A 27,322-nucleotide genomic window follows, 5' to 3' on the forward strand; every position below is an offset into this window, starting at 1 on the left:
AAACAGAGAATTGACTTTCTGAATGTATTTGGTGGCGTTTGTCTCGAACGAGCAGCTGACTCTCATCCTGCAGCAGGAAACACTCCGCTCGCACTGAAGAAGAAACTTTTCACATTTCTGCATATTTTCTTGGAATTACTGACAGTTCAGCACAAAACAATCTAAAAAAACAATCTGTAGTCATCATTTTGTTCTATCAAGTTTAAAATTTACTTCATAATTTGTTTCTGTTGTTTTTTATTACAAAAAAGCATTTTGGACTTCCTTGTTGCTGAAATATTTTTTCACAAATAAACTTGATAATTGTTGGCCCATAAAGGATATTTCTATTCTGACTCTAGAAAACATGGTGGTGGTTGCATCATGCTGTGGGAAACTTTTCACAGAAACCTGCAGCTGTAACTGCAGCAGACATGTTAATTATTTTGTATTATATTGACTTGGGTGTTCATTAAATGCACACCACACTTTTCAGGTTATGTATATATTTTGGTATGATGAGTAAAATCTTTTTGAAATCCAAAGACGTTTCTGGTTGTGATGTGACAAAGCTTCAAGAATCAGTGAAAAGTTTTATCAGCGGTTTAGTTCAGACTGCAACATTTACAAATGCAGCTTCTCCTTTAAATGTTAATTATTTTGTAGAAGCTTTGAAATGAACCTCAGCGCGTTCAGACGGTAGAAATGATTATTGGGATTTATCTGGACTCCAACAGCATTTCTGCAATTGAAACAAAGTTTTTCTGTTAAACGATTCGACTCTAAAATGAGATTCAGGCTCTTCATTACACTGCTGCTTTAAGGGCTGTGGCATAGTTCAAGTAATGTTTGGAGGAAGTGGGAGGTTAGAACCGCTTTAGATGGAAAAGAGAAACATTTCAGAAACTATAGAAAAATATAAATTCCTGATTTTCAAAAAACCTTCAAATCAATTTCGACGTGTGAAACTGAAAATTACTGAATTTCCAAAAATCTACTTTTGAAACTGAATATTTCAGAAAGTTGTAAATATTCAGCTTTTGAAACTCAGATTTTTTTGTTTTTCAGAGATTAATCTGTAAATGTCTGAGTGTTTGGGAGTGGATCCTTTGGGGGTGGTGGAGTACTCTCCTTGGAGTACCCCCCCCCCCCCCACCTCTCTGCTCCTCCTCTTCTCCCATTGTTGTTGTGATTCCGGCCAGCAGCCAGTCTTGTGTCAGGTCTGCAGCGCGGAGGTCGCAGTCGTCTCTCTCTGTTTCTCAGACTGACCGGATCTACGGTTCGGCTGCAGACTGAGCTCCGACCCGGTTCCAGGAGCCGCTGGTCCAGGGACGGAGCGCCTCCAGGAGCGCTGCGTAAAGGCGCAGAGTCACCAGGAGCCCAACGGACTTGTTTCTCTCCAGCTGTCCTCATATCGGAGCAGCAGGGAGGTTTTGTCCGGTTTCGGTTGCTGCCGATTTCCTCTCCATGGATGGTTGAGCAGCCCGACACGTCGCGGACTTTGGCCCCGGGATCAGAGCTCCTTGCCCGGCCAGCAGCTCCGGAGCAGCCGCTGCTCCCGGTTCCTGGAGCGTTTTTAATTTTTCCTCTTGATTTGTTCAAACGCGTCCAGTTGAGTTTGATTTGGATTCACGGACTTGCTTCATGGAAGGAGATTCCCAATGAAGAGTTCACTATTCCCCGGAGCGGATCGGGACTCCCAGTGATTTACCCCAACCCGCCTCTGCAGGGGCAAACCGGGAGCAGAGGTGGGTACAAACTGCCCCGGAGCCGGGATTTAACTCATTCATTCATTTTACACTAAAAGCTCATTTACCTTACATATTTATTTCTACCAACTCCTAAATTTGAGTTCTGGTTTTAGAGGAAATATCAAAAAGCTCCATATATGGAATATTTATTAGCTAGTTTATATTGTGAAGCGGAGAATGAAACTAGTTTTGGTTTTTCTACCTTGATTTACGCCAAACTGAGTCAGCTGACACCGAACCTTTCATATGTTTGACAGAGAAGCGGAGTTTGAACTTTGTCACCGCAGCTTCAAACCTGAAACAGGAACAAAAAAACAAAAACAACAGAAAATATGACTTTTTTTGTCTTCCCGGTGTTTCTGGGACGATCTGATTAAACGTTTAAAAAGAGTTAAAAAAAAAAAAAAAGAAACTCTGACTGCCTTCTGCTTTAAACTGATCACCGGTGGGTCCGATGATCCGCCGGACTGATCGAAGTTATTGATTGGCAGAAGCGCGCAGGTGTCAGTGGCTCCGAGTCATTTCGTTCCCGGATGTTTCCTAACTTAATCCTTTTCGTAGCTGCCAGCAAACCGCTGTGTGTAAGTAAATAAACCTTTACACGCCGTTGGATATTTTCGTGAATTATGGAGAAAAACTTTGGATTTCGCTGCAAACTGTTACCGGATCACTTTGTTCTGGTTCCGTCCCTGTTCGGTCAGGCCGCAGTCGCAGCGAAATAAAATCATTTTTAAGCGACTTGTTTTTATTGGTGTAAAACCCGGATTAAGTTACAGCAGAGAGAAGAAGAACATCAAATCATGCGAACGGAGCAGGAAACTCAGAAAACAAACTGGAGGAACTTAGTTAAGACTGATGTAGATTTTGTTGATGGTAGATTTTAATTATTTCTAAGCAAAGATAAGAAAGTTTAACTGAACAGCAAAATAAATTTGATAAATTCCAACAAACATTTAAAATTAATTTAAATTGGTAGTTTTGTGAAAAAAACATGGCTGAAATAGTAAAACAATATTTCCCTGTTCCAACAGCTAGGGTGCGCTGCTCATTCAAATGTTTAGCCTGCTAGCAAACTTGAATTGGACTAAAAACATTTTAAATCTATTCAAAAATGTTGGAATGTAAGCTGTTTCCTGAAAACCACAAGTAGGGAGTGTAGTTCATTAGCAATGGCTGCAGGGCTAAAAGAATAGCAAACTTGACTTTAGCTTTTGTGCTGTTGCTTAGTTGGGTAGAAACTATCCAGCTTAGTAAACCTTTCCCTTCACAATAACAGCTTTGTTATTTAACCGTCTCTAAATAAGAAGCTCAGGTTGCTAGCATGTTTGAGTTTAGCATTAGCTCTGGTGCTAATCTAGTTAAAGTTGGATGCAAGCTTTTTTATGTTTTTATCTTTTTAAAAAAATCTTTTTTAATCTTTTTCTTTTTTTACTGTTTATTCAGTGTCACCTGCTGTTCTTATTTTTTCTTTAATTATGTAAAGCGCCTTGAAATTCATTGCTGCTGAAATGTGCTGTGCACATAAAATTTGATTGATTGATTGATTTAAAATCTATTCCAGCATGGTGGAATGTAAACCACTTCTCTTACAACAACTAAAATTTACCATCCATTAACCACAGATACCTGGGGGATAAGGAGATTAGCTTGCTAGCAAGTTTAACTTCAGCATTAGCGCCGGAGCTAAACATGTTAAAATTGGATTAAAACACAAACACTTTCCCAATCATGAGTCATTTCTTTTAGAAAGTTGACATTCATAATACAGTAGATAAATATTATTTTACAAAGTACATAACAAATCAGAATAACAGTTAATCGGATTGGGATTTTCTGTTTTAATGTTTAAACAGGATTTATTATGATAATAAAGATGCTATTATTAGAGTCTCACCATTGTTAAATGATAAAAAAAACTTGGTACAACTTCAGATAAATCGCATTTTTAGTGTAAGAATTGACACACGGTCGGTACGAAATGGCCAGCAGCCTAGGAAGCGTTAGCTCTGGTATTTAAATGGAGGCTGACTGGTCGGGTTTATTAAGTGTGAATTATGTGGCAGAAACACGCCAGCGATGCCGCTTCCCTCCGGTTTTAGATGTGGATAATAAAAAGAAAGCAGCATACAGTGGAAGTGTTTTTGGCTCCGGCTGCAGTTCAGCCGCCATCGGGAGGAATTAGCAGCAACAGGAGAGAGAGACGGGGGGGAAAGTTTTCCAGGCCCTAATTGATAAAGAATACGTTTCATTCAGCAAAGCTTGTTCTCCAAGCGGCATGTGTGCGCCGCTTGGGTCTGGCGCCTAAGCTCAGCTGGCGCAGCATGCCGCAGAAAAACAAAAAAACAGAAAAATCCCTGCATTGCTCCGGTGGCTCCCTGACAGCCCGCCGCCGGTCTGTCTGTCAGGACGACTTCACTTCACCTCGCTGCACAGCTAACGGGCTAACAACCCCACAGCAAGACACCTCCTACACCATGCCCAGCCGTAGACATGAGGAGTTTCTCTAAATATGTAACTGAGATTCAGAACTCCTCTGAAGTGCTTGCTGCTGAACAACCACAGGCCGGCCCAAGGCATAAGCAAACATGGCTGCTACTGCTACAGGTGTGCCAAACTGCATATCGTCTCTGATCTTCATTTTTAACAAAAATCAAGCAGAAAAAAAATCAGGCAAAAAAAATAAATAACTTTTCGCAAAAAATGACTTATTATTTTAGTAAGCTGACGATATTTTACTATCAATCCGATACCAAGTAAGCATAGGGCCAGTATCGCTGATACACATACTGATATTTATTTGAGTTTGACATATCATAAAATTTCTGATCTTTAGGTGTTTTTGTGGTTATTTTTATTATTTTCTTCAAACATTGGATGGAACTTAGAAAAAGTTCATACAAGTTTACAAAATACTTTAATATCATATTAGCATGATAGAAACACCAGAAAAACAAAAATGTTTGTGTCGTCATAAAACTTTGGACATCAAATGACTAAATCAGAGAAATAAAACTTTTGACACTGAAAAAAACCATCTTACCAAGTTTTTTGGTTCAGTTCTTAGTCCGAATATCTTAGTCCACCTGAAATAACACCAAATAACTTACAGCAAACTTTTCAGTGAGATATCAGTTTGTATTTAGTCAACACTTCATTGATATTGATGAAAAAGGTCTAATTCCAAATGCAGATATTTTCACTAATAACTTGGGGAAAATGCCATGTTCATAAAATGATCTCCTGGTGGAACCAGAACTGGGTTGCTAGGAAACGGTCCGGGCTTGACTGGGTTGCTAGGCAACGGCACAGTGCCTGCTGGTTGTGAAATACGTGAGAGAATCTGTGTAGCACTCAGGCTTGATCGATTTTCTGGAGTTATTTACTTTAACTGAGCTCCTATCTCTTGCTGTAAGTTACTTTTGTCTTGTTTGAAGTGAACTAACAAGTTTGAGCTAGAAACTAAACCAAAAATACTTGCTGCTACTTTTGTGTTTTTGCAGTGCACTATTTATATTCTGATATTTATGTAATAAACAACAGTAATTTGATTATTAATTTAAATTAAAATCTGCTCAGGGCCACACGTGTTTCTATTTGGACTCTAATAGATTAAAATAAAACTAATAATTTAGCCAAAAAGAATATTTAAAATTAACAAAATTTCAGTCAAATTTTTCACTTTTATGGGAATTGTAAACAAAAAGATTTAAAGACATCATCACATCTTAAAGGTGAAAACTCAGATGGTCAATCAACAGGAAGACTCTATTGTCTTCCGTAGCCCTACTTTTATATTTATGTTAGCTCCATATTTTCAGACTATAAGCCGCTGCTTTTCCCCGTTTCCAACCATGCGGCTTGTAGTCCGGTGCAGCTTTTCTGTGGATTTTTCTTCAACCACCAGGGGGCTCTTTAGCAGGAAGTGAATCACTGGAAGTCAAAGAAGAAAACACTGATTTTCATTTAGAACAAGCAGATGCTAGCAGCAGGCCCGACGGAGAAACTCATTCCCCCTCATTGTGGAAACAGGAAGAAGTTCATATGATGCAGCTTTTAAGTTGAAGGCTGTGGATGCGGCTTATTGTGAGGTGCACTCCATAGTCCAGAAAATACGGTATTTATTTTCTGAGTAAATAGTCCAGAGTGAGTCAGAAGACATGTCCACTGCAGCTCCCGGCAGGTTTCCAGTGTTTTCCCAGTTTGCACTGGCGGAGCGCCACCCACTGACAAACAGACAGAACGTCACTCAGAGCTGGAACAGAAGCCAGACGGCCTGGGCTGCAGGCAAACAAAACGAGAAAAACAAACAGGAAGGGCCGGGACGGACCGCTGTCAGTCTTATACCTTATTTGGAAACAGGACCATTGCACTCCGAAAGTGAAGGTGGCGCTATTTCCTATATTAACCGCGGTTTCCTGTTTTTATTTTCCTTTTAAAATCTGTAATACATCTTCATTTTTAGGAAGGAGTTTCTCTCTCGGTATGTTTTTGAACTTCTCTCTTTTATTTACTTCTAAATCTGCTCTTTCATTGCAACATTTCGGGCCTGCTACTGCCTCTAGTGGCGTGGGGGTGGTAACACAACGAATATAAAACAAATCACATCATCAAGCGGTCCACCTGGTTAAGCTCCGCCTCCTCCATCTAAATCAGCCAATCACAGTTAAACCCCATCTTCTCCGATAAAATCGGCCAACATTTTACATATGCAAATGCAGAATTTACAAGTCATTTTTATTCTTTTAATTACTTTGAGCTTCGACCAGTCAAACTGCAGCTCATATCTGAACTATAAAAGAGCTGCGTTTGAGGCCGGCCTCCTCTCCAGCAGGGACCCAAGATGGCCGCCGCAAAAGTCCCACCACAACGTGAAACATTTCATCAGACAGACAGAAAGTTCCTCTACACTCCAGAACTAAAAAGAAGAAAGAAAAACTTAGTGAGACAGAAACAGCCTGACGCCAGAGAGGCTGGACAATGTGAGACAGACAGGAGGACAGATGGACAGACAGGAGGACAGATGGACATCTGAACTGGCTCTCTTCAGGCATTTGTTTGTTTGTTCAGGACGGTTCGTGTCTCTTTCAGGAATAAACACGTTGGTTTATTCCTGCAGGATCCAGATTTAGAGACTTCCTGTGGCTCCCTGAGGTCCCGATGCGTGAGGCCCCTCGCAGGCTTCCTGCTTCTTCCCCGTGAAACTCAGGTGGTGCGTCGGGACGATGGAGCGCGGCCGCCTGCTGTGTGTCCTCCTGCTCTGCTTGGCGGACGGAGTGGCGGCCCGAAGCGTTCCCCAGATCAGAACCAAAGGTGAGACCAGTTGATGCCTGAGCCGCTGTTCTGCTCTGCTTGGTGCTGTTTGGGTTTTATTTGGGGGTATTAGAGTAGAAATGCTTGTGAAAACTATCCTGTTCAGTCACCATTTTGTACAACTTTGTGTCGATCCGTCATATAAAAATATTAAAGTTTGTGGTTTTAATGTCATAAAACGTGGAGCCTCTGTCCCTAACGTCTGAAAGTCCTTGACATATCTTTACTTCATCAGAAAAATGTTCAGTTGGCCTTAAATTTAGTCAAAATGTAAAATTTGTGGAGGGATTGTTAACTCTGGTATATTCCATGTAGTTTATTTTTCTTGAGACTTTTCTGCCATGCTAAGAAAACTAAGGTAACACTTTATTTGAAGGGGTGTGAATAAGACTGGCATGACACTGTCATAAACATGACATAACACCTGTTATAAACATAAAGGAGTCTTTATGAATGTCTATGACAGTCATCATGAAGTGTCATTCAGCAAATAATGACACTTTTAATGCAAAGTTGCTCTAAAAGTTAATTAAAAATGCCAACTTTGCATTAAATTATCATAATTTACAAAATCATACAAAGTTGCCACTTTTAATGGACTTTTAATGCAACTTTGCATAAAAGTGTCATTATTTACAGAATGGCACTTCATGACGGCGGTCATAACATTCATGAACATCCCTGCATGTTTATAACAGGTGTTATGTCATGTTTATAACAGGTGTTATGTCATGTTTATAACAGGTGTTATGTCATGTTTATAACAGGTGTTATGTCATCTTTATAACAGGTGTTATGTCATCTTTATAACAGGTGTTATGTCATGTTTATAACAGTGTCATGTCAGTCTTCAAATAAAGTGTTACCTTAGTTTTCTTAGCATGGCAGAAAAGTCTCCAGGTTGAGTCTCGGGTTGGTCGGAGCAAATGGGTCGTAAGCGTGCGTTGGCGGAGTGTTTTTGCCGCCTGATGCGTGTGAGGCCAGCGGCGCGGAAGTATAAATCCTCGGGCCGAGGATTGATGCTTTATAGGCAGACGCTATAAAGCATCAGTTACTCTGTTTCTGTTCAGCTAAAACCTAATCAGTCGTAATTGTTCCCTGCCAACCAGCAGCTTTCAGATTAAAGCCGATGGGGGATGTTTATCTTTCACGGTGTTAGTTTTTAAGTCTGATTAAAACACAGTGATGATATATTAGTCAGGATGTGTGGAAACAGATGACAGATGTAAAGCGCCGTGGCCAGCTGAGGCTTGTCAGGACAGAGGAGCCTCCAGAAAAGGCTTCAGGCATCCTGATGACAGAAACGTCTTCACATCGTCGGACAGGAACCGGAACAGGAACCGTTCTGGGATTTATCAGCTGCCGCAGCTCTCACTTTATATGAATATCAGGCAGGAACAATGGGTCGCCCATCCCACAAAGTTTTTCATTTATTTCTTTAAATTATTGCTCTTCTTACTGAGCTGGTCTTTCCTCAACAAACACTTGGTTTCAGCAACATTAAAATGTCCGGAAAAGATCCCACTTTTACTTCTGGGTGCATCGTGAAAACATCTGAAATTTTTTATAAAATGTAAATCAGCATTAAACACATTAGTCACAGGTCTTCAACTTGGTCATGGCAGCATTATTTAATCTTGCATAAATAGTTTGAGCCGCCTGCAAACTTAATCACTGCGTTCTGTGACTCAAGGCAGTTGCAGCAATTTCAGAGAATTTCTACAGAAAACAAGGACATTTCTGAGTTTGAGAAGTCAAAAATTTTCAACTCAGTTTTTTCTAGCAAATTTTTGACTTCTCAAACTTAAGAAATTTCCACTATTTTTTTTTTCTAGATATGCTGAGATTAATCTTAAATTTCTGAGCCTTTTACTGGAAATGTACTCCAGTTTTGTAATGTACAATGGCCCTGTTAAAATAAAACAAATAAAAGGCCCTGTCTGAAATAAATGCACCTGAATTAAAGGTTGGATGCTGCTGAATTATTATTTATAAAAATCTTTAGCAGAACTGTTTCCTGTCAGTTTTATTAACTCCTGAGATCCTGGACATTCACTGTTAAAGACAATTCACAGATTTCTTCTGTTTTTAAGGCAAATCAGGAGCAGCGCTGAAGATTTTCACGTGTTTTGTAGTTCTCTGGTATCAAACGGAGCGCTGCTGTTGTTGTGCCGATTCTGTGGGGACATGAAGGTCTCATTGTCCCAGCTGAGTCTCTTCCTGCCAGGCCGGCTGATTGGGCGGCTTGTTTGTGTTGGTTCTCTTGTTGTTTGCCCCTTCGCCTCTGGGTGACAATTCACACCCCATCGTAAGTTCAACTCCAGGGCAGCGTCCCTGTCTGGGGAAGTTCATTAACGTGTGGTTCAGATCTTAGACTCATATTTTCAGACAGATGTGATGGGATTCCAGACGTCTGAGGAACATTCGACAGGTTGGGTTTTATCGTCTGGGTGTGTGCAGGGCTGAACTTGGTGCTTCATTCTCCACTTCTATCCCAGACTTTTCAAAGTTTGTAGGAACCCAGATGATTCTGGCTCCACTCTTCTCTTATAATTTGAACAAATGTCATGTTTTGAATTCTTACAAAACATACATAAAAAACAATTTCTTTGAATGTGTTTTCCTTCATTTGACCAATCCTCCATGTCTGATTTTCCACTTACAAGCTTGTAAGCATGTTATTTGTTCCTGAAAGCATTACCTGCATGCACTCTGGGTGATTAGACAGAAAGGCAGCACTTCACTCCCACAAGGGAACAGATTGCCCTTTCACTTAGTGCTCGCAGGATGCAATCAGACAGAAAATTGCCCTGGAAAATTGCTGGTCCTGAGTGAGTGAGCAGCGGCAGAGGGCTCCGGCCAGGCAGCAGAGACGCTTCAGGACAAGCGGCCCCCTGTAGCCGATAGTGACACCATAGTAGCTGGGTTATCAGGGCACTCTATCACTGCTTCCTGGCAGCATTAAATGTCAGAGTTTTGTTAGCAACATGGTGCGCTTCTCTTCCTGGTAAAGGGAAATCTCCAGGTTGTCTTTTGTCACATTTTCTCTTAATACTGGTGAGGTGATCTGAAACCACAGTAATCTGTAGCTGCTAATTCAGACTGTGTTATGAACAGCCTGTCTTCAGAAGCCAAACTAATTAGAGCCAAAGATTTCCTCTAAATTTACTTCTGCTGTCCATTACCACCTCTTTGTGTTCTCCAGATCTCCGTGCGTCCAGGGCTCTTATCATACCAGGGTATCCAGAAAACACCACAGTGGTGGTTGGTGGCCAGGCGAAACTCTTATGCAAAGTCCACAGGCCGGTATCTACCAAGGTCCAGTGGCTGAAAACAGAATCTAGCAGCTCAGGACAAACCGGAGCCGGACCGCCTCACATCAAGGCCCTGACAGTAAGAACTCATCTACAGCAGAAGCTCTGCCATTTCATTTGTAATGTTGGCCAAGAATAAAGTCCCTTCCCTAAACGACCATCTCCTCTGCAGACCCTGAAAGGTAATGGCTCCAAGGTCAGCACCCTCCATCTGCTCAATATCACCATGGAAGATGCAGGCGAATACATCTGCATGGCCGAAAGCGTCCATGGGGGGCGGACAGCTCAGGCCATGCAGTCAGCATGGTTGGAAGTCCTGCCTGGTGAGGAACTCTTCACTAAGTCATTCAGATCAATCCAGTCTACCAAACTCCAGCTCGTTTGTCTAGAAAGTCCAGTTCATTATTGAGGTGTGAACGCTAGTCAAACCAAAAACTGCTCCAGATGAGTTTAACGGGGGGCATCGGCTTATTTTGGGGGGGGGCAAAATGAATACATAGCAAAAAAAATACTACTCAAGTAAAAGAAAAAGGTACAGTGCAGTAAAACTAGTCATATAAGCACCTTTTTTCCAAAAAAGTTACTCAGTGTAACAAGTACTACACGCTTTTGAACATAAACAACATCGGTAGCCTACAGGCTCCTAGTCAACAAGCTTAACGTGCTGTATTGGTGTTAGCTAGTCGTCTTTTAGCTAACATTACCTGCATCCAGCAGCTTTACTCACCTCAGTCGGTTAGTTTGGGGGAAAAACTGTTTAAAGCTCTTTGCGTTTTGCTGCCATGACTCTAACACACCTGTAGCTCCGCCCACCAGCAGGTCTCCTTCACTGCCCACAGGTGTAAACCCAGCGCCAGCGTCGTAGCGCTCATGCTGGGTTTAGAGGCGGCTTGAAAAAACAGGTCACGACGTGTTAACAATTAAACCGTTTTAGTGGCTGATAAAAGTGACAGAGGACACAGATATGGGAAGTGCGGAAGGCCCTAGTGTATCAGATGGACAGAGGAATCACAGACGTTGGCCATTCTAAGGTAAAAACAACAAACAGCTTCCAGTCCAAGGGGGGCACGGCTAACTCTGTGGGCGGGCGATGCCCCCCAATGCTGCCAGGCCTGAAACTGCCCCCTTGCAACTTCCTTGGAGGACCAAACCGAGGTTTGGTGTGAACGCTATCTGACCTCTGACTTCGGTCTGGGTTCGGTTTGATATGTGAACGCCAAGCTGACCGGAGACCGCTCCAAAAGTAAGAAGTGAACCACAGCGTAGGGCATTCTGGGTAAATACAACCAAAGCTAACGTGCTAGCCTAGCGCTAGCAGCAGAAATGGCTCCTGGTCTTTAGCCTAAAGAGAAATCCTCCAGCCACTAAAATCTGACGCCTCCATCTTGTTTCCATCTGGTGAAGAAGGAAGTTGCTCTCAGTGTCTTCAGAGGTTTTTGTGTCGTTTCCTTCAGTGGTTCTTGGTGCAGCGCCCCCACAGGCCAGGAGGGGAACAGGTTGGTTTGACTCAGAGCCACAGCAGCTGAAGGTGGAGCGGATGATGGAGTTCTGGACCCAGTAGAACCGGGTCTATTAGAAGGGGAAACATCCTAAGGCTACGTCTGTGTTCACCTGCTGTTGTTTTGATGAAATTTCAACCTTTTAAACCACAGTATCTCCTTTCTTAGGTGCCATCAAATCCAGAGAAGTGACCGCTGCTGAAATCCGACCAGATAACTTTTAATTTCATTTTGATTAACTGATTAAGACCAAGCTGCAGCTCTTCCTACGTGGAGCTCACATGTTGTGCATGCTGGTTAATAGGTGTCTGTAGATTACCCTTGGCATGTGAGTGTGTATGATTGTTTGTCCTGGCATCGGTGGTAGGAGCTCATCTTGTAACCAGGTTACCGGTTTGAGTTGTTGTGTCCTCGGGAAAAACACTTCATCCTGCTGGTGGTGGTCAGAAGTGATGCTGCTGCATGGTAGCCTTGCTTTCCACCATCAGGGTGTGAATGTCTAATAACCAGACAGAAAGACGACATGAGACGTCTACAGATGATATGACTGCAGTGTGAAGCGCTTGGGGTCCTCTGGACTTGATAAAACGCTGTACAAGTGCAGGCCGTTTACCATAGAGTCCTGTCCAGAGTGTATTTCGCTTCTGTAGGTCAGAAAGATGGGCAAATATGAAATCCTGTAAGAAATAAGAGGCTAAAAGATGACTGGCACAAACCCTTGAAAAATTCAGTTTCTTGTGTTGATTGAGCAAAGGTTCTCTCTCTGTTGACTCACTTTAACTTCACTGATCCTTCACCACCCCAACATGTTCATTAGCTTCAGCCGGTCCTCTTGCTCGTTTCTCTTCTTGACCTCTTTTCTGGAGTGATAAAGGAAGGGAGGGCGGTTGCTGTGTTAGCCGTATCGCTCTCAGCCACCCAGTAAGTTGCTGAAGAGGAGGAGGGGTTGAATTGAGGAGGGTCGGGTCATTAAGGCCTCGGTTTCCATGGTAGTTCCATTGTACTTATGCATATGTGGGGACAGAAAATGCTGAGGAGGTGCAAGGTCATAGCTGAGGGAATGGCTTAAAGATTGAGCCGAGAGACTGGCTAATGCTGTGTGGCAGTGGATTAAAACTACCAAAAGAAATACAGAGTCCTGGACCGGCACTTCTAACACTTCTCTTGAATTTGACAGAGGTTCCTCAGGACCTTAGTGAGGACGCCACTGAAAATCTTCTGTTGGAGCCGGGAAACATTTTGAAGCTGCGCTGCGATACGAACACCTGGCCAGGCATGGCGGTCAGCTGGTACAAGGAAGGGGTCAGGCTGCTGGCCACACCCCGCATCCAGCTGCGTGGTGCCATCATGGAGATCACAGGTGTGACGTATGAGGATTCAGGATTGTATGCTTGTGTTCTTCGAGGAACTACAAATCCTGTGCGGAACTTCACAATCACTGTGGCAGGTAAGATGAACCGGCGTCTGGTTCTTCATGACAGAAAATCAGATTTTTATCCGGTTAGTGAATTCTCATATCATCTTTCTGTCTTGTTATCAGACATGCTGGGATCAGGAGACGATGATGAGGACAACGGCTTGGAGGATTCATCTGCTGAAACTGAAAAGGACCAAGTTTACTTCTCTAGAGGTGTGTAGTTGTTTTCACAATATTTGGGAAATCTAAAACAAAATGTGACTCGGGTTACAGACTTTCCCATCTTTTTTTTGCAACCCAAGTTGCGAAAACAAAGACTTGATGGCTGACTGGGCCTGCACCTCAAAGACTTTAGGCTCAGCGCGGGCTTTCCGCTCAAAACCTGGGACTCAACGTAGATTTGCCCTTCAAAAACGTACAACTTAGCTTGTCTTGTCTTTGTCTTCACAGGGCCCTATTGGACCCACACCCATCGCATGGAGAAGAAGCTGTATGCTGTTCCTGCAGGAAACACTGTGAAGTTTCGCTGCCCTGCCATGGGGAGTCCAATGCCAACAATCCGCTGGCTCAAAAACGGACGTGAATTCAGAGGAGAGCACCGCATCGGTGGAATTAAGGTGAGGGTTCGTGGAAGTCTTTGGCCTTCTTATAAGAGATAGATTTAGTTTCTCTTATTCTTTTCACTCTTTATGATATTTGACTTCTTTTGTTTTGGCTAGCTAAGACATCAGCACTGGAGCCTGGTGATGGAGAGCGTTGTGCCCTCAGACAGAGGGAACTACACCTGCGTGGTGGAGAACAGATATGGATCCATCACCCACAGCTATGTTCTTGATGTTTTGGGTAGGACATGGACGATTGCTCTTCAGATTTACCACTAAACACAGACAGGGTTTGCATAGTTATCTGGCTGATGGTACCCTAAGCTTTAGTCAGCACTTGTTAAAAGATTTAATTTGAGGGTTGAACAGAAGGTAGCTGGGGTGCCTGGGATTGACGATGACCGCCAGAACAAGGACGGCCAGGCGTCCAGTCCAGTTTTCTACCTGATTGGTGACAAGAAACTGAGGAGGGCTGCAAATTATTTGTTCATTTGTTTTGGTGGATGTTGAGCATGGGGTCAGTTTCTATCCCTGCTGACAGGGACAAGAGGTGGAGACTAACGAGAAAACTAACGAGATCGGAAAGTGACCGCAGATCAAAGAGACCGCTGCCAGAGAGGCAGGCGAACAGAACCAGTTTTGATCCTAAATTGACATTTCTTATTCTGTTCCCAAACACAAACACATTCAAAGAAGACATTTTGCTTCCTTTACTCAGCCCTTTCTCCTGCTTTGTCTTCATGCAGAGCGCTCCCCCCACAGGCCCATCCTGCAAGCCGGTCTACCTGCCAACACCACAGCGGTGGTGGGCAACGATGTTCAGTTCCACTGCAAGGTTTACAGCGACGCCCAGCCTCACATCCAGTGGCTCAAACACATTGAAAGGAACGGCAGCCGCTACAGTCCTGATGGGACTCCCTACGTTCAGGTCCTCAAGGTTTGCGTCCACCGTTGAACAGACAGAGATCAGTCAAATAGGATCAGACTTAGACACGGCGTTTTGATGCTCACCTTCTGTTATTTATGCCTGGCAGACTGGCAGTCTGAACATGTCCGAGGTAGAGGTGCTCTACCTGTCTAAAGTTACCCTGGACGATGCAGGAGAGTACACCTGCCTGGCTGGCAATTCAATCGGCTTTGCCTACCAGTCGGCCTGGCTCACCGTGCTTTCAGGTAAAAATGAACTAAATCAGTTTTCATTTCACTGAACAGCTCTGATTATGCTTATATCATTTAATAATAGGGCATTGCACCAATATAAGCAAAAAGATGCAGACTGTCTTCATAATGTGTGTTGCTGCAGGCCCAGCCTCTTCTTCTCCTGTCTCTTTAAGGTAGAATAGTCCTGATTGGTGGGCACTGATAACAGAAACCAGGGAAATAACTGGAGCTGCACCAGTAACTCAGTAACTTAAATTGATTTTACATTCCTTAACAAGCTCTATTAAATCTTCTTAAGATGTTTTGCACACCTCATATAACCGGAAATGTACGTAAGATTGCCAAACTGTGACAGCAGTCTCTGTTTGTTTGCACATCAAGTCAAAGTTTTCCAGAAAATGTTTCCAAATGAGGCGTCTGGAGGACAGACGGAGGTTCAAAGGAAGGAAGAAAACAACGACCTTCGTGTATAAACCACAAATATACCTGCTGTAGGAAACGCTGCTTTGTTTTAGTCACTTTTTTATCACATAGACATAACAGAGTCTTATTTACTCAGATGTTACCAACATGCTTCTGGGAACTGGCTGTCCAGAACAAAATGAACAAGGTCAAAGGTCAATTTCCCAAAGAGACTCTTTCTTTATCTGAATGTTGCCAGAGGAGTCCAAAAGTGACGTCTTGAGTAAAATCCATAAAACTCTCATCTGTAGAGCAGATTTAGTCCTTTTACACTTTCAGACCAGGATCACCTCAGCAGCATTTTCGCCTCCAGCTGTTTGAAATGTTTCTCAGCTTCATTAATTCCTCCTGGTCAAGTCTCTCCATTTTCTTGTTCCTGCAGAAGAAGAAGCAGCCGAGTCCATGGAGACCATGGAGACCAAGTACACCGACATCATCATCTACGCCTGTGGCTTCGTGGCTCTGATCATGGCCGTCATCATCGTGGTGTTGTGCCGGATGCAGGTCCATCCACGGAGGGAGCCTTTCGACGCACTTCCTGTCCAGAAGCTCTCCAAGTTCCCTCTGCGCAGACAGGTACGATGCTAACTGACCTAATCTGGACTGTTTATCTATACTGGTCCAATCTCTACCATTATTTACATAAATAAAGAACTTAATGCATAATTAGGCTTATTAATTAGCAGGTTTATTAGTGGTAGGTGGCGCTAGAGCACTCTGCCGTGTTTTAAAGTTACAAACATTTGGAGGTGACGGAGCAAGAATCATAATCTGGAAATAATGTGTGTGAGGCCAACAGGCAGAGCAGGACAACTCAATCAGCTAAACCCAGCTCGGCCATCTTTACTGTTACTGGTGGGTAAAAACAACATCTGAACTAAACCAATGATGCCAAGCCTGGAGGGCCGCCAGGCTGACGATACACTGGGAGAAACGCGGAGATACTTCGGCTACGTCTATAGAAACAAATGTATGATCCAAAAGGAAGGTTGTTAAACTTTAGTCTTTTTTTGTAAAGTATTCAGTGGAGTCCAACTCGTCTGGGAAGTCCAGTGCATCTCTGATGAGGGTGGCTCGACTGTCGTCCGGCTGTTCGCCGATGCTAGCTGGAGTTATGGAGTTTGAGCTGCCGTACGATCCAGACTGGGAGTTCCCAAGGGAGAAGTAAGTCATCTGCACTTCTTTTCTCATGTAAACACATTTGATATCCTGTAGCAGTGAGGTGTGTTTGAAAGGTTGTGTCCTGAAATCCTAAAAGGTTGTGAGGTTTCATTTGGCTTTTGGGATCCAGACTCAGTAAAAGGTTTAGCTATCGAATCATGTGGGGACCTAAAATAAAAGGCCTGCAGGACATTTTTGGCTCCCTCCAACCTGTAGTTTAAGAAACCAAAGGTTCAAATTATGGATTTGTACAATTCTCATTTTTTCTCTCTCTAGCTTGACTCTGGGAAAACCTCTTGGAGAGGGCTGCTTTGGTCAGGTGGTCAGAGCCGAAGCTTTTGGCATCAACAAGGACTTCCCGGATCAGGCCACCACTGTTGCGGTCAAGATGCTCAAAGGTGAAAATAAAGAAATGAAAGTAATTGATGAGTTTTCGGCTTTCTGTCGGTCTAAACGGCATGGCCTGTTCTTCAGATGACGCCACAGACAAAGACCTTGCAGACCTCATTTCAGAGATGGAGCTGATGAAAGTAATGGACAAGCACAAGAACATCATCAACCTACTGGGGGTCTGCACACAGGATGGTGAGCTTCTAATGGTCTTCCTGTCTCCTAAAACCTAATTTATTGTCTCAACTTGAGTGATCCCAAACCCTGAGGCTGCAGCCACAACAAACGGCCCTTCATCCTGTTTTGTTCCCCCTCCACAGGCCCCCTGTACGTGCTGGTGGAGTTCGCCTCCAAAGGCAGCCTGAGGGAGTACCTGCGGGCCAGGCGGCCTCCAGGCATGGATTACACCTTTGATGTGACTAAAGTGCCTGAGGAGCAGCTCACCTTCAAAGACCTGCTTTCCTGCGCCTACCAGGTGGCCCGAGGGATGGAGTACCTGGCCTCTAAAAGGGTGGGTTCACTTGAAAGAATGGGAATGACATCTGAGTGCTTGTAATTCCTTCAACAAGCACTTTATGGATGCTAAACGTTGAGCTGTCAATCTGAAGAAGGATGATTACCTGGCTCCTGATTTATAGTTGTGTCTCTTCTTTTGTTGCATCTTTATAGTTTTGGTAAATTTGTGAAGGTGGCACAGCCAGCGTGTTGACTATTGTAGGAAGAACGCTCAGAGTTTCAGTTTAGGGTGTTTTCTTTTTCTTGAATGAAACGGTAAATCAGGACTGTAAGCTTGTTAAGTGGCTTGGAGGAGGAACTGTTTCCCTGCCAGGATATTGATCCACAAAATGAGCTTTGTGGCTGATTCCTGAGGTCTGTTGTTTTCTATTTGACCTACTGTCTAAGCAGGTTTTAGCCAGTTTAAGTTTTCTGTCACTATAATCAAAGCATTTACTTTATTTTCCCTAAACTTCTTGTTCTGAACATCATTTATTGAAACTAAGACAGTGGAGCCCAAAGTGGGTCCTGGAGGTTTTATTCTCTCCCTGGTGGTGGAAACGACCTCCTCCTCAGCAGGTCAGCGTTCCTCTCAGGCCTCTGACGAGCCATCGCTGGATCCAGGTGCGTTAAACCAGGGAGAGAACTCAAACAGGGCCTCCAGAACCACTTTGGGCTCCACTGGACTAAGAGCTGAAGAGACGGTGCACAACTCGGGTGAGAGAGAGGTCTCTATTGGAAATGACTTTACCATGTTGCGTTGGCAATTAGCAAAGTTAGCATTAGCGACTGTAAACATTATTCTCTGTGTGCATTATCTGGAGTTTGTAGAGTTAGCCAACATCTCCAAATGCAGGACGATCCATGACAGAAAGAGAAGATAAGACGGATAATCCAGATTAACTTTGCAGTAATAAGTTTATTCTTTTAGATTCTGCTGTCCCTCTGATAGCTGCCTGAAAACATGGCAGCCGTGACTGCAGCAAATAATTTCCTTTCACATGGCTTCCTGCACACATGCTGGCTGCTTCTGACATCGTTCTCTGAAACAAAAACACATTTTCTTTGTTGAGTAACAGGCTGCTGTGAGTGTAGCCTGTTAGCGCTTAGCTGTGCTAGCTGCAGCCTAGCTACTGGTCAAGGCAGGTTGAGCTAAAATGGCTCATTCTTTGGTCACTGCTCAGTTTCTCAGCGCATCTCTCGTTTGTTGTGGTTGTAGTTTGAGTCTCAGCTCTCCATGCAGTTCAAAGTTAAGTTTCAAAATGGCTGCTGCACAAATAACACTGCAAAAACACAAAATGTTACCAAGTCATTTTAGCCTAGTTTATAGAGTCAATATCTCGAGGGACTAGAACTAAACAAAACTAACTTTTCAACAAATATCTGAGCTTTAATTAAGTCAGTAATATTGGTTAAAAATCAGATTATTTCACTTATAAAAAGACATTTTCCTCATGCTATAAGTGAAATAAAAGGAACTATAACTTTTTCATCAATATTTAAATAAGCTCCCATTTCTTACTGAAAAGTTTCTTGTAAGTCAGTTTTATCTTATTTCAAAAAATACCTGGTAAGATTTATTGTTTTTGTAGTGAGAATATAGTGAAACTTACATGAATCAACAGTTTTTACACATCTGATGGTCTAAGTAATCTGATTACTCTGGTGGGACTCACAGTGCTTCACAATCTGTTTAATGACATTCTCCTTCATAGTCGAACCCATAAAAATAAGAGAAGACATTGCTATGGTTTGTGATGCTAACTGTGTTTAGCATCCCAGATGGATGTGAAGCGGTTTGATGGCTCATTGCCTCGCGGTTCCTTCATTAAACGGTGTTTTGACTCTGAATCCCGCCGGCGGGACCAGCTGTTGTCCTCCCTTTCTCTTTCTACTCTTTGCCCCCTTCACCCCATTTTTCAGTTCCTTTCATTTTCCCAGCATGCACTCTGTCTGTGAGTGCGTCTTATCAACACGTCTCTTTGTCTGTGCCAGCCGGTGTCTCGGAGCGGCATTCCTGAGCAGCGAGCTGCCGCAGCTTCAGTCCTGTTTACTCTCCATCTGCCTGTCCCTTCGGCTTGCAGGGCTTTGTCCTTCCTAACGTCGCCATAAATCTGTTAGCAAACAGGCGAGCGGAGCAGAGCCGTCGTCTGGCACCAAGTTTCTGGCTCTGCTGAATGCCAGAGTCTGAAACTAACCCACCATTATGGGGAGACCCACAGAACCAGAGCGGTTCGTTCTGCAGCTCCCCACAAACCCCGCGACTATTTCCAATGAAAACCAAAATAAACTTAATGACATACGTTGAATGTGGGCAAACACTGCTTTCTTTTTTCTCCTCTTCCTGAAGGGTTGGTCTAAACTCCAGGATTTCTATATAAAGACAATTTTATTTTTGTGGAATTCACTACAATGAGGCCCTGTGAGCTGATTTTAGACTACCAGTCTTTTCATTTGGGCAGAGAATGTGCAATTACGTTTTACCATGGGCCTTGAAATAACAACCCAGACTTATCCGAAAGCTTTCATGACTCTAAAAGCAGAAAGAAAAACATTTTTCTGCCCTCTTGTGAAGTTTATTCTGTGAAAGTCAGAACAGAATCAAAATCTGTGATTATGCATCCTTAAACTAAGGCCTTAAAATGTCCTAAATTCACAAAAATAAAGCCTGAAATATGTTAATCACAGGATTTGTTTTTTTGAGCTAGAACGATTAAATCTAATATGTTGCGTGTAGTTCTTTGCTCATTGGACTTTTCTCAGTGAAAAGTTTGACTCGGACGTCTCATAGCATTTTGAGAGGCTACTGCTAACTGGCTGCTAATATAACCTTGCTAGCTAGCTGGCTAGCTGTTTTGCATGTATCATGGGTAAGTGCAAATTTATTGCCGGTTGGCTGGACAAAGTTCATACATTTCCATGGAAATGTAGGTTTTAAATTTTATTCAGAAGGGTCTTAAAAAGTTTTAAATTTGAGCTGTGAAACCTCCAGAAACCCTGTTACTGCAGACGAGCAGCTAAAGGAGCAGAACCCAGAGGCTGGCCATAAAGTCAACTCTGTTTCCTGTCTGTGTTTCTGCAGTGCATCCACAGGGACTTGGCAGCCAGGAACGTCCTGGTGACGGAGGACAATGTGATGAAGATCGCAGACTTCGGCCTGGCCAGAGGTGTCCACCAGATCGACTACTACAAGAAAACCACCAACGTGAGTTTGTGCTGCTGCACTTTCTCACCAGGAAAAACTCCTGTAAAAGATAGGGGGACTTGGTAAAGTTCATCAGTTTGGCTGAAAGGTGGAGAAAGTTGTTGGTTTTCTGCTTATTTTGATGTGGATTCAAGAAATAAGGAAGAGGGAAAAATGCCCGGATTCACTTAAATAAATTGGCTTCATTTTTATGAAGCCGACATTCAAGCAGCTGGTGGAGGAGCTGGTCAAAGCGCCGCGACGAGGCGAGACCCGCTACAATACCAACCTTTAACTGAGCCAGTCCAGAACTCTTCAAATTAGGAAGAGTTGGGATCCAAAGAAGGGAAGGCAGCAAACAAGCAAAGACTGGATGTAGTGATGAAGGAAGGAAACAAGAGAAATAAAGGAGGAGGAAGGACAGAAGGAGGCTTATGATGCAGGAGAGGAGAATATTTAGACAATGAGAAAGGAAAGTCATTTTAATTCTCCACACCGATCCTGGCTGGTGAAACTCGGTGGCTAACGTGTCTCTGCAGGGCCGGCTGCCGGTGAAATGGATGGCACCAGAAGCTTTGTTTGACAGAGTCTACACCCACCAAAGCGACGTGTGAGTCCATCTTGTCCTCTTCCAGAGCCGCTGGGTTCTGATGGAACCGGAGCTAACATGGTGGTCTGACCATCTCTCTCTCAGATGGTCGTTCGGCGTCCTGATGTGGGAGATTTTCACGCTGGGTGGTTCGCCGTACCCCGGCATCCCGGTGGAGGAGCTCTTTAAGCTGCTGAAGGAGGGGCACCGCATGGACAAGCCGTCCAACTGCACACACGAGCTGTAAGTCAGAAACTCCTCCGTCCGAACGCAACGGGTTTTGGGTTTTGTCCAGAAACTCCAGTCCGCTTGGTGAGGTGTGAACGCTAACCGACCTCTGACCTCTGGTCCCAAACCTCGGTCTGGGTTCGGTTTGAATGTGAACGCCAAGTGGACCAGAGACCGCTCCAAAAGCAGGAAGTGAACTACACCGCAGGGCATTTTGGCTAAATCCAACCAAAGCTAACGTGCTAGCCTAGTGCTAGCAGCAGAAATGGCTCCTGGTCTTCAGCCTAAAGAGAAATCCTCCAACCGCTAAAATCCGCCATCTTGTTTCCATCTGGTGAAGAAGGAAGTTGCTCTCAGTGTCTTCAGAGGTTTTTGTGTCGTTTCCTTCAGTGGTTCTTGGTGCAGCGCCCCCACAGGCCAGGAGGGGAACAGGTTGGTTTGACTCAGAACCACAGCAGCTGGAGGTGGAACAGATGTTCTGGGTCCAGTAGAACCGGGTCTACAAGATATTTGCCGACAAACTTTTTTTATTTTAGTCTTAGATGCAAAATGTTTATGTTTTCTGTACAGTTTTGGGTTCATTTCGGCTTTGTGTTCTCTTAATAAAATGCCTTTTTTGAGTCTTTATACTCCAATTATCAATGAATCGATTGCTAAATTAGTAATTAATTAATCTGATTAGCCGTTTCACTCCTTGTAATGTTGTGGTGAAATGTTCCTTTCCCTGCAGCTACATGCTGATGCGTGAATGCTGGCACGCTGTTCCCACCCAGAGACCGACGTTCAAGCAGCTGGTGGAGGAGCTGGACAAAGCGCTGCTCTCCATCTCTGACGAGGTGAGACCCGCTACAGTACCAACCTTTAACTGAGCCAGTCCAAAACTCTTCAAATGATCCAGTGGTTTAAAACACTTATGGGGCTCATTTCACACACCGTTCAAAGTCTGACTATGTCTCTGAGAACTGAAAAACACAAAAGCAGCAGAAAAACTCTGCAAACTAAAAATGTTGCGATAAGGGCTGGGTGATATGCATTTAAGGTTTTATTAAGATATTTGGTAGGATTATTGTGACAACAATAAAATTGATAATAAAACTATTTATTACAGAAATTGCTGCAACCTCAGGAAATAAAACCAAAAGGAAAAATCCTGTAAAATCCATAAGAGCTCCAGACCACTAGGGGGAGTCTGGAGCATCTGATACTATCAATGTAAATATCCTGATGTTAAACGATACTGTAAAAAACCGTGTGTCATATGACACATCTTCACCATCTTCCTCCATCTTTCCCCTAACTTTAAATCATCATATCCTGTCTTTACCATAAACTAATAGGATTTGTTGGTTGACTCCCCCTAGTGGCCTGGAGGACTTTTGTATTTCATACTTACTTGGTGCATTTCCTGTGTTTGCAGCATTTAGTTTGAGATTTCAGGATTTGCATTTTGTTGTGTTTGCTTCTAGTTTCTGTTATCAGTTTTTCTGTTGAGTTTATTTCCTCTTTAAGTTGTGTTTTGGAATTTGCATCATTTATGTGTTTGTTGTTTTCACTCATATTATTAGTTCCTGATTTCTAGCCTGACCAGTCTTCCTCTGACCCCTCAGTACTTGGACCTGTCCACGCCGTTTGAGCAGTACTCGCCGTCCTGTGAGGACACTTCCAGCTCCTGCTCTTCCGACAACGACTCTGTTTTTACGCATGACGCCCTGTCCACCGACCCCTGCCTCCTGGCCTATCAGGACGTCCGCTCTCGGATCGACCCCAAAACGGCTCTCCGATAGACTCTGCTTCCTGCTGGCGCCTCACCGAAGGTCGAAGTTGCATTTCCCAACTTAAAGGTGTAATTCTCATTGGACTTTTCATGGAAGCCCTTAGATAGAAGTAGGCATTTATATCCACACGGAGCACTGAGGCCAGCGGAGGAAAACGCACGTAGCGCTCAGGAGGACAAGCTGAACTCTGCTGGCTTGAAACCGGCTGCTGACGGTGAAACGAGGCGGCGCTGCAGGAAAGACGCTGGAACTCAAAACTCAATCTGTGCTTTTTCTGCGGTCAGTTCGCCTCTGGAGAGGCGACGGACAAAGAGCTGCTTCACCAACCCAAAAACCAGGGCTGCAGACCTGAAGACGTTTTAAAGACAAATTACTATTTTGCTATGATAAAAAGTTAAGAAATTGATTGTTGATATAAATTGCTCTATATAATAATATTTTATGTTTGTATTGCTTATTTAAAAAAGAAGAAGTCTTAAATCTCAGGATCTCTCACTCTAAGAAGTTGCTGTAGTGGCAGCAAAGTGCCTGAACTGATGATTTCCTGTGAATATATTAGAGTAATAAAATATTTTATGAACATATCAGTGACCGAAAAACAACTGCTTTTCACAAATTATTCTGAATGACATAAAAATGATGTTATTGTTGGGAAAATGAGAGAAGATGTTGAACTCAAAGTACCAAACGTATTCGAAGTTTAGAGGTTGAGAAAGGAAAAAAAGCTGGAGACGGTTCGAGAGTTTTACTTGAGAAAATTAAAATCTTGAATTTTTATTTTACCTTCAGCTCAAAGAAAGTGCAACCACAAAAACGGTTGAGGTTTTGAGTCTTTTGGATTTGAGATTCACTCTAAGCAGTTACTATCTTACCTGTAGTAAATAACACTAGGAAACTTCATTTAGCATTAATTCAGATTAGCTCACCTGAGGCTAAAGCTAACGGCTGATATGAGAAGGACAGAGACGGAAGTAGACTGGAGTGAGTCAAAACTCATTTTGTGAAGATAATGTCACATATTTAAGAAAAAACAGGATGATTTAAGTGGAGAATGTAGGTTGGAGGTGGTGCGCCATGAATGATCTTCCCCCGTGAAACCCATAAATACCAATAAATACTCACTACTTTAGTTTGCATTTTTAATTTTGTTTAAGGCAACAACATTCTGCTCAAAGAAGAAGAAAATTAAAATAAAATAATGGGAAAAGTCCACACACATCTGGAGTTTCCGCCTATATACAAATACAGTGCTCGCAAATTTTAGCAGCACTGGAATCCCGTTCATCTGTTACTGCAAGCACTGGCAGCAGTCAGTCAAAATCAATCAAGTTTTCCATTTTTCTGATTGACCGATAAAAGCATAAATTGTTGTGAAAAGCTTAAACATTACTGTGATTTCAGTGGACTGTATTTATACATTTTCACTCATTATTCTGACAGCAAATGCTCCATTCTCAGTTTGTTTCACACAGGAAGACCAATGGTGGCGGACACGCCTCCATGACCAGCTTCTTTCCTGCAAACGTGGACAATTTAAAGATATTTATTTGCTTTGAGACGTCAGGTGTCTCCATATGAAGCTGTTTAATTTACTTACATTTGTGCATGTTTCACACAGGACGATTATCAGTGGTGCACCACCTCCATGCTTCATTTTCTGTTGATACTTAACAGTTTCTTGCTAAACAAAACTCCACTGTGACGATAACGACGGCTTGTTCACTGCAAAAACACTCAATCTTACCAAGTAGTTTTGGTCAAATATCATCGTTCACTTAAAATAAGTCAAAACTAACTGACAAGTAACTTCTCAGCAAGATATAGGAGCTTGTTCCAAATAAATAATTCCTTAATATTGATTAAAAAGTTGGGAAAACAAACTGTTATACATAAAGTAATCTGCCAGTGGAAACAGAACTTTTGTTTCGTTTTATTTTAAGTGTGCTGAGACATTTGGACAAAAAATACTTGGTGAGGTTTAGTGTTTTTGCAGTGTTGTTTTGAGATGTTAAAATCTGCTGTGGTCTTCGTCAACGTCTGATATCGAAAACTTGTCAGATTTTTAAAGGAGCTCACCTCAGAAATGTAAATTAAATTACTTCTGATGAATCCCCAGAACCACAAACACAATTTCTGATAATTTATCCATTTGAACAGAGATGTAAACTTTCTGTGTTGTTTGTGTTCTTGAGATTTATGTCAAGAAAACATTGCAAAAAAACTTGTAAGTATTTCTGGTGTAGTTTCTAGTTCACTCAAAATAAAATAAAATTAACTTACAGGTAACTCTTCAGGAAGAAATAGGAGTTTGTTTTAGGTCAATAATTCCTTAATCTGCTCTGAAAAACCCACTAGTTCCACTGACAGATTATTTCACAATCTGTGTGCACTGCGCTGTTACCTAGCAACCCCAGTTCAGCCCAGTCCGTTACCTAGCAACCCCAGTTCAGCCCAGTCCGTTACCTAGCAACCCCAGTTCCAGATCCACTGGCAGATTACTTCACTTATGACATTTTTCACGTTATCAGAGAAACATAAATAATCTGAACTTTATTGACTAAAGAGCAGCTCCTACATGTTGCTAAAATGTTACTTGTATGTTAGTTAGTTCATATTTTAAGTGAACTGAGACATTTGCATGAGAAACTAGACCAAATACTTGGTCAGATCTGGTGTTTTTGCAGTGAAGGAGGATGAACGTTAACGGCATGGGGCTCTGTGGGGACCTGGCCAGGCCCACTGTCACGGCTGACGGGGGGCTGTGTGATTGATTTCAAATAGAGGAGGAGGGGGCGCTCCATTGTGTGACAGTAACCCTTCACCCGGCCCAATCTGGTGGCGAGGGGCGGCAGGGTCCACAGCCGGGCCGGACAATGGGGCTTTGCCGGCTTAATGGGTGTGACTGCAGACTGGAGCAGCTCTTTGGGAAGCTGGAGCTGCTGTGTAAATGAAGAGGCTCTTATTATGCTAATGTCTCCTTCAAACATCCCAATCCTGACGCCTAAGCCTCCTGTCTCTTTAAATTACAAATCTTAATTCGAAGCAGCTGTAGACATTTCTCCTGAGTCTGAAAAACAAACAGCAGAAAATGAAAATGGAAACTTTTATCCTCCCTCTTTCCATCATTTTGTGTTTGTTAGGATTCAACCATTTCTGCTATTTTGTGTTTTTTTAATAGAAATTTCTCTTATATTGGCATTTAAATTCACCTGCATTTTTACATTCCTGTAAACTCCTAACTACCAACTCAATTTGTAAACTTTGTCCTCAAGCAGAGAATTATTTTAGAAATATCTAATTTATTTGTCTATTGTTTTGTTTTTAAAGGCTTGGAAATTGCTGTGAAAATAAAAATATACCACATGTATCTGTGCAGAGCAGCAGGTGGTTAAAGTTTCTGTGTAATGCTGAATTGTTAGTAAGTTTATTAATAAATCACTTTTCACAGACATCAAATCACAAAGCACTGTACAATAAAAATCAACCTTAAACTAAACAAAAGCATAAAACAGACATAAAAGTGTTTTCTGCTTTTTAACCTGCAGCCCTCTGAACTGCTGCAGGTTAATATAGTTTCACTGGCTGATTATTCAGATTCAGATTTATTCGTGTCCCAAATGAGCAAATGATGTTACAGCAAGTATAAAAACTAAAAAGTATCAAAGATTAAAAAATAAAAAACAACAAAACAAACCAAAAGGACATGAAATACAAACCAATGCATGAAGAGCACAGCAGTGTATTTATTTCATTAGTGACCAACGGTCACTACAAACACTAAATCAGGTGCGAGTCCTGCATTAAAAGAGATTTGGCTGTAGGAACCAAAGGGAGATGGAACCGTCTGAGCCTGATGCCAGACGGCAGAAACTGGAACTCGGCATGTAAAGGATGAGAAATATCAGCAATAATGGATTTAATTTTCCTAATGATTTGTTTTTTACAAATCATTATTTCACTGATAAAATGTCTTGTTATGAGTCAAACAGTATTAAGGAATTATTG

General features: G+C 42.6%; 1 protein-coding gene across 3 annotated transcripts; it reads left to right on the forward strand.

The window, feature by feature from the left end:
* The first annotated feature begins 1,190 nt into the window (after positions 1-1,190).
* Positions 1,191-23,909, forward strand: fgfr4 (fibroblast growth factor receptor 4). Of its 3 annotated transcripts, none has more exons than XM_015059537.1 (21): positions 1,191-1,731; positions 6,860-7,040; positions 10,246-10,433; positions 10,527-10,677; positions 12,022-12,066; positions 13,031-13,300; positions 13,394-13,483; positions 13,721-13,887; positions 13,990-14,113; positions 14,619-14,809; positions 14,907-15,045; positions 15,878-16,071; positions 16,514-16,659; positions 16,933-17,054; positions 17,131-17,241; positions 17,367-17,557; positions 20,624-20,746; positions 21,265-21,335; positions 21,420-21,557; positions 22,273-22,378; positions 23,150-23,909. In XM_015059537.1, exons 2-21 carry the CDS (start codon positions 6,953-6,955, stop codon positions 23,324-23,326), a joined length of 2,832 nt encoding a protein of 943 aa, XP_014915023.1. In that variant the 5' UTR covers positions 1,191-1,731; positions 6,860-6,952; the 3' UTR covers positions 23,327-23,909. The 3 variants fall into 3 exon arrangements, with proteins under 3 accessions (XP_014915023.1, XP_014915024.1, XP_014915025.1); XM_015059538.1 differs by having other exon boundaries at positions 1,191-1,727; positions 6,847-7,040; XM_015059539.1 differs by lacking the exon at positions 12,022-12,066.
* Positions 23,910-27,322: the final 3,413 nt, after the last annotated feature.

This window comes from Poecilia latipinna, unplaced genomic scaffold (genome assembly GCF_001443285.1).
Source record: "Poecilia latipinna isolate Pla-1442-1.1 unplaced genomic scaffold, P_latipinna-1.0 Scaffold1635, whole genome shotgun sequence".
In the NCBI taxonomy this organism is placed as follows: Eukaryota; Metazoa; Chordata; class Actinopteri; order Cyprinodontiformes; family Poeciliidae; genus Poecilia; species Poecilia latipinna.

Bases quoted from the DNA above. Each gene is read 5' to 3' on its own strand.
- fgfr4 (XM_015059537.1), top strand. From the start codon at position 6,953: ATGGAGCGCGGCCGCCTGCTGTGTGTCCTCCTGCTCTGCTTGGCGGAC. The intron at 7,041-10,245 runs GTGAGACCAGTT...TGTGTTCTCCAG, and splicing joins TCCCCAGATCAGAACCAAAG to ATCTCCGTGCGTCCAGGGCT. The intron at 16,072-16,513 runs GTACGATGCTAA...TTTTTTGTAAAG, and splicing joins AGTTCCCTCTGCGCAGACAG to TATTCAGTGGAGTCCAACTC.